This window comes from Punica granatum, chromosome 8 (assembly GCF_007655135.1).
Source record: "Punica granatum isolate Tunisia-2019 chromosome 8, ASM765513v2, whole genome shotgun sequence".
NCBI classification, from domain to species: domain Eukaryota; kingdom Viridiplantae; phylum Streptophyta; class Magnoliopsida; order Myrtales; family Lythraceae; genus Punica; species Punica granatum.
The window spans coordinates 13,671,094-13,678,587 of NC_045134.1; the positions used below are offsets into that span (position 1 = coordinate 13,671,094).

General features: G+C 39.8%; 1 protein-coding gene across 2 annotated transcripts; it reads left to right on the plus strand.

Moving 5' to 3' along the window:
• Positions 1 to 643: 643 nt before the first annotated feature.
• LOC116188592 (ABC transporter F family member 4) lies at positions 644 to 6,126 on the plus strand. Of its 2 annotated transcripts, none has more exons than XM_031518045.1 (9): positions 644 to 910; positions 1,847 to 1,952; positions 3,177 to 3,487; positions 3,610 to 3,715; positions 3,836 to 4,207; positions 4,282 to 4,358; positions 4,438 to 4,562; positions 4,868 to 5,119; positions 5,658 to 6,126. In XM_031518045.1, exons 1-9 carry the CDS (start codon positions 789 to 791, stop codon positions 5,675 to 5,677), a joined length of 1,491 nt encoding a protein of 496 aa, XP_031373905.1. In that variant the 5' UTR covers positions 644 to 788; the 3' UTR covers positions 5,678 to 6,126. The 2 variants fall into 2 exon arrangements, with proteins under 2 accessions (XP_031373905.1, XP_031373904.1); XM_031518044.1 differs by lacking the exon at positions 644 to 910 and adding an exon at positions 936 to 1,587.
• Positions 6,127 to 7,494: the final 1,368 nt, after the last annotated feature.

Sequence of the window (7,494 nt, forward strand, 5' to 3'; positions counted from 1 at the left end):
AGAAAGTATTAAAAGGCCTTTGCGTTAACCCTTCAAAGTAATTACTACTACTACTACGAATTCTAATCGACTAGTTCAAACAAAAATGGAAGATTACAATTGACTGTATAGTATAATTCTTTCATAATTTGAAATATGTATAAATTATTTTAACCCAATGAAGATAAATTTGAAGAATAAGTTGCACTATACTCGGGCATCTACGTAATATTATCTAACTAGTTATGTAATCCGCACAACATTTATTTATATTGTTGATATTAATAATAACAAAATATTATAAATAAATAGAAAAACATTGAGAGCAGTTACATTAATTTGTATTTTTAAATAATTTGTAAAAGTCTCTTTGAGAACATATAATAAAATTTTAAATATATTATGAAAATTTGAAAAAAAATTGAATAAATGTCTAAATTTATTTAATGGGGAGAATCAAAGAGACACGCACCCCAAACTGATGTGCACGAACGGAAGAATTTCGTGAGTCCCATATGCTTACGTAAAAAGCCTTCATTGCACGAATAAAAAATTTTCGTGAAAGTAGACTAATTTTGATATAGATACATATATAGATAGATAGATAGACTTTGTAAATTTTTTAATATCAATGATATAATAATTAATTAAATTAGTGAGTCCAGTCCAGTCCGGTCCAGCCTTCAATCATTTCTTAACCCTCTGCCGTGCGGCCGAGACGAGAGCGTACAGCTTACTGCTTGCGCGTCACTCGAAATCGCTGGAGGACAGGAGGCGAAGCTGAGCTCAGCTGCTTGCTGCAGACGATAATGGCGGAGGAGGAGCCACTCGGCACCGAGACAACTGCCCCCGACCCGGCGGCTCCAGACATTGAGGCCCGGATCAAGACCGCCATGAAGTCTCGTGTCTCCCACTTCAAGCAGCAGTCCGAGTACGTCGCCCTTCTTCTTCTCCTCCTCGTCCTCGTCCTCTTCCTTTCGAACTGTGTGTAATTAGCTTAGCTCGTTCACTGGACCTCCCTCCAAGGCATTGCCTTTGAATCTTTTGACTTACCTCTATGGAGTCAACAGAGCAAAACAAGTCTTCTTTTCCACCGCTTGGTTCTGCGTCGAGTCCTGTTTCATGGTGTTCGCGCTTTTAGGTTTCTGTTGGACATTGGAGGAAGGAAAGTTGTAATTGAGGTTCTTGAAGTCACGAGTGTTATGATGATTGTTTACTAATTTGATGTAATCTCTACCTTTTCGCTCGTTACTATGAGATGCTTGTGCTGAAATCGAGACAGATGAGGTTGGAAATTGATGTAAAATCGCTCATTAGGCATAGGTTATTGATTTTACAATATGGTAGTACTGAATTTGGGCATCGGCATATTTTTGGAGCTCCAATTTCTGCTTAGCTCAACTTGTCTAGTGTCATAAATGGTGGAAAAGGTCGGGATTTTCCTATGCCAAAAGGTATTGTTGCTTCGTGCTACGCTGTGGATTTGTCTGGAGAGGCAGAAATTCCCATATCGGTTGGCAGAAAATTAGAAGTTGCCAACTGCAGGGTCAAGTCTTGGCTGTACCTGTCACCAATGAGGGTGATTGCAAGCTCCGTCATCGCTTATTGGTATCTCGTCTAATTGTCTCACAATGGTATCCGTTTCACTGGTTTTGCCGTAGAGAACTGAACCATATTCGTCAATGTGTCTACCGTTACATTTCATCAATTTTTTTTTTGCCTCACCATATTGTTCACTATAAAGAATATGTAATCAATCATGATCTTGCATTTCGCATACATATAGAGAATTGAGGGGTTAACTGAGCATCGACGCATCGGTCATTGGTAAGTTTAAATTTGACAGTAAATTTGTTTCTGGCTGCAGTTCACTGACGTTTGAGGGTGTCCGGCGATTGATTGAGAAGGACTTAGGTTTCGAGGTGCATGCATTGGATGTGCATAAAAGATTAATAAAGCAGTGTTTACTGGAGGTACCCCTTTGGATTTAACTTATTAATTATGTGAAATTGAAATTTTAAACATGCATCGTACTTGTTCCTTATCAGACATGTGACGTCTATCACCCACAACTTGACTGCAAGAAGATTGTGGAAGCTTTTATTGTTCACTTAAATTCACTGAAGTACCGATGTAGTTTTGTTGAAAGTCCTATTTTGGGAGAAGATCGAACTGAATCAAGCACAAGTCCAGACGTGTATGGAGAATGTTATTATTATCTTTTCTGCTGGGGATCTGACAGAGGAAATGTGTGGGTTTGCAGTAAATTGTTGCAGCATTGTAACAACCAGCTCACTATTTACAAAATGATTTTAATGATCACTGCACCTTAACTTGTTATTAAGAGCCTAAATCATTTGTCTCCATTGTGTCAGATGCCTTGACACACTTTCCATGGCCATCCTAGAAAGGGTGTCAAAGTGGCTGATATGTGACTTGCTCTTCTAGGACATAATCTCTTGATGCATGCTAATATTGCTCTTCCTCTGTTCTTTTGCGATGCCATTGTGATTTTATGACAGATAAAATTGAAGAGAACTTACTTTCTGACATTGTGACTGATCCCGTATGGTTGTATCCCATATGGCTGATCTAATATGCCTCTAATGATCCCGTATGGCTATATCAATTAGATACCATGGTTTGATGATATTAGATCTGTTATCTATATTGCTTTAAGAAATTTACTAGGATGTAGAAGGGTTGTGATGACACATTGTTCATGTGAAGAGAGAAGAAATGCTTCTCTTTTTAGTTTACCTTTCCCCATTCTGCCATAACTTCAGTATGGATCGAACCTTCAGTTGTATTATCGAGGTATTAATGTCAGCTGCTGCTTTTGCACTGAAAAGATAATGCCAATAAGCTTGACCTAAGTTGTTCTTTGTCTGTGGTCCTCTGAAAACAATAGAGAAGTATAGTACTTCCTCTAGTCCTCTCTTTAGTGCATGTGTATGTGTATATGTATGTGGGTTTGCAACTATTGTTCTCATGAAAAGTGAAACTTTGTGCAACTGTGCTGGCACTTTTTTGTTTGGACATAATATTCTATTCCCTTTTTGCTTTAGAGAATCAATTGCATGGGTTTCCTGTTCTCTTATTATTATAAATAGAACTGCTTCAAATTCTCATGCAAATTGTACAATCCAACGAGCGTTTCTGCCTTTTTTTTTTTTCTTTCCCCTTTTGCACTCTAGTGCTTAGAAGGAAGTAATGATGCGGATGCCTCTAAGGATCCTGGGAAGACTGCACCAAATGTCGTATCCTCAGATAAAGGAGATGCAGCTGAATCACCTGAAAGACTGGAGTCAAAGAAAGACATCAAAGAACCTAGCTCTGAAAGTGAGGACAAAATGGAGGATTCTCCTGTAATGGGCCTGCTGACTGCACGTGAAGTTACTAAATCTAATAAGGAGATGAAGGGCAATGGAAGCAAAGCAGAGATTACTGAGAGCACAATCTTGAAAGCTATCAGGAAAAGAGCTTCTTATTTTAAAGCAAATGCAGAGTATGTCCTTTTGTTTCCCATAATTTGGCATCTATGTAGTGTAACTAAATCTGATGTATTGAAGTTTTGAAGGTCTTTAGATATCTGTACATAATTTAACTAAGATACAAGTGCTTTGACAGGAAGGTTACAATGGCTGGAGTCCGACGGCTTTTGGAGGAAGATCTTGAACTTGATAAACGTGCTTTGGATCCCCACAAAGCATTTATTGGTGAGCAACTGGAAAAGGTGAGTTAAATAGCCAGTGAAGTATGTTCTGTCGGCTGGACATTTTCATGGTCACTCAAGTTCAGGTACTATCAAAAGCCTCTTCTACTGGTTTTCTCATGATCAGCTGATGTTTCTCAGGTTCTAAATCCAGAAGCTCCTAAATCCAGAAGCAAGACTGAGAAAGAAACAGCTAAGAAAGGTACTCAAAGAAAAGCATCTAAAAAAGTTGCTGATGGAGGAGGTTCTGAGTCTTCAAACAGCGAGGAGGAGGAGAAGGAGGAAGATGAAGAGGAAGTTAAGGTTAGAAAGAAAACAGCTGTTAAAGGAAGGATGCAGAAATCGGAAGGGCTGAAAAAGCGTAAAACTCCACCTTCTAAGGAGGCAAAGACATCCAGCAGGAAGCGTATCAAGCCTGAACAAGCAGCATCAGACAGCAATACTGACATGGAAGACCGTGGACATGCCTCTGAAGGAGATGAGTCTCAGTCATCTGCCGAGAAGCGCTCACAGGTATGGTGTTATTTTTGCTAGCCTCTAATTGGTTAAATTGCACTTGTTAGTTGAATCATGTATTTGATATGCAGAAGAAAGAAGTTTCAACTCCAGCGTATGGGAAACGGGTGGAGCGTCTTAAGTCAGTTATCAAGTCTTGTGCAATGAGGTTTTCTCTTGGCTCAACACTTATGGCCCTTCCATTCTGACATAAGTTGATTCTTTTGACACAACTTATTTCTTTGCAGCGTTCCGCCCTCAATTTATAGGAAAGCCAAGCAAGTGCCTGAGGATAAACGAGAATCTTACCTAATAAAGGAGCTTGAGGAGATTCTCTCGAAAGAAGGATTGTCATCGAATCCTTCTGAGAAAGGTGAGCTTTACATAGATCACGAAATCTTTTAAGCTACTACAACCAGCATTTTGCTTTAGCATGCCTATCATTTAGCTGAGAGCTGAAATAATAGATGGTGTGGACTGCAAGATTATGTCTTGGTAGAGATAATACTTATTTAAACAAAGTAGTGCATTGGGTTGTGATGCGTTATTACCAACCCACTAACTCCTGGATGAACAGAAACGGCTTGTCTTATTCAATCCAGTACTCAGAAATCCCCATGGACCAAAATGCAATTCAAATCTAGTACAAATCATGATTTTCCTTTTTCTGATTCTCAGAGATCAAGGAAGTGAAAAGGCGGAAGGAAAGAGCAAGAGAACTTGAAGGGATCGACATGAGCAATATTGTGTCAAGTTCGCGTAGAAGGACAACGTCTAGTTATATACCTCCTCCAAAGCCCAAAATTCCCGTGGACAGTGAGGGTGAGGAGTCCGAAGATACTGATGATGAAGAGGGTGAAGATGATGATGGGGACGATGAAGAGAATGGTGAGGGCAATGATGACAGTCAAAGTGAGGATGCAGGTGAAGGTTAGTGACCTTAAATCTGATTGACCCATGAACAAGTTCTTGGTGTTATTCTTTGGTCTAACCATTGGGACTCCAACAATAAATTTTCTTTTATCTGCTTTAGAATTCTTTAGTGCTGCAAAATAAATAAGATTTTCTCCTGAGATGGTGGCAGTAAAAAATTTCCCCTTACCCAGTAGCAGTATGAAATTCCACTCGTGCTGCTAGATCACAATTGAGTCAGTAATGAGTCATTGTTCCTTTAAAGAGCTAGAATTCTATTTGTTAAACATGTGAACTGGTCTTCTAATCTTAGTTAAATGGATTGACAATGTTGGTAATATATGATGCTGACCTCTTGAATCCCGAGAAGCATCTTTTCAGTAGGAAAAAATGGCAGTCCTTTGAACATATAATCATCTGATATGGATCGTTAAAAGAGGCAAAAGGCTCATAGCAAGAATCTGAGTCCCGAACCTCATCTTGCTCTGGTTGTCAATGGTTCATATCTATTGCTTTCATACTTATGGGAGCTTTTTTTTTCTTTTTATACATGCAGAAGAGGAGGAGAGTGATTGAGTATTCAATGCAAACTCCACCCAATAACTGAGATTAGTAAGTGCCAACTAAACTGGAGTTTGGGATCGAGATCGTGTTCTATTTTAAGCTTTTATCCAATTGCTGGTTTAAGGTGCATCTCCCGGTGGAAGATGGTGTGATGTCCATGGTCACTGTTGAATCTAAAATCTAGCATTGTCCAATGACTCATTAACGATTTGACAGTGTCTTGCCTGGGAAAACTTGTGCAAGATCACTTGTTAGAGAAGAGCCGCTTGTTTGATTAGAACGAATAGGTGTGATTAGAGAGTAATACAGGTAGGACTAGGATTGTCGTAGATTGTGAGTTTGTCCATGATTGATGCCATGCTGCTAGAAATTTCTCGTCGTAAGGGGTTTGAATGTTTATATATGGATGCTGTTTATCTTTAATAAACCAGTCTGTCTTATACAAGCTCATTTTCGATATAGAAATGGTGAGAGGATTATGAGGGTGATGGATTGGAGATTACACTTGCAACCCGATTCCATTCAAGTAGAGATTATGGGAAGGCAACTAGCTACAGTCGAATCGAACATGAAACTGAAAGAAAACTTCATAGAATTTGGTTTCTGTTTATGCCAAAATACACCAACCTCACTTCTAGTTCAAACATAGTGAAGATCAAGTAAAACGGCCACAGCCCTTAATAATCAAAGAGCTACTCAGCTACTTTTCGAACATTGCAAGACAAGAACAGGAGTAGTATCACTATCATTGCACTGTTGACTCATATTCATAAGCTGGTAGGAGTTTTGGATCCTGCAAGGTGCCAAACTGAAGCTAACTCGAGCCTCGCAAGAAGGTCTAAGAGGTAATTTCTCGAGTTGAAGTCATTTGAATCAATGCAAATGCCATTCAAGAAAGGTCGGATCGGATCTGTCCTCAAACTGCCTATGTACCGTTCGAGCTATCTGACTGTAAGTAATTTCTTTTTTAAAAGCAAATGGGAGGAACTCGTGGCGTGCAATGTATCAAATCAAAGCTGACTTTTAGGGCATGTTTGGTTGCCAGGTTTTTCAATTCGATTCCCTATCTATTCCATACGTAATAGGTATTCCGATGTTTGGTTCAAGAGAATGCGGAATAATTATTCCGGATCGGAATAGTTATCCGGCTTGCATGAGGAATACCGGTGCCTTGCATGACTGTCCGGAATGGTATTTCTCCATCCGGAAATTGACTCGTAAAGTCAAAAATACCCTCAACTTCTTTCACTAATTACAAACGCATGCCATCCTGCTATTTCATGCAGAATCCCCTCATTTCGAAACTGGCAAAATTTCTATTATATTCCCTGTCTATTCTATTATGTATCAATTCCATTCCAGCAAACCAAACGTAGCCTTAAGGCCCTGTGAAATGAGCTATGCAGCTCCTCAATACGACGTCAATGGGTTAACCAAAAATTCCCGTGGAGCCGAACTGCTCCTCCATGATGCTTGTGTCATCTGGCGTTTCTTATAATCCAGCAGGACTACAAACTGTACAACCAAGTTGATGCTGACCCAGAATCATAGGGGCACCTGCATCAGTTACAGGGCATCTGAGCAAAAATTAAGCCCGAGGATACATTGGTCTGCAAAGCGATGTGCTATATTGGCCGGCATCATGTTGGAGTAGAGCAAACCTTCCTAACAATGTGGGATACAGTTGGGACTGTTTGTCATGAACAGTTCAAGTGTTATGCAGCCATCCCATCCTCCTAAAGCGCGAGGTTCTACCGGCACACCGAAATTGTACGGCTACAAGTTGGCCGTCCACCCCTCAACTGCTTTACGATTTTGAACTGTGCAGT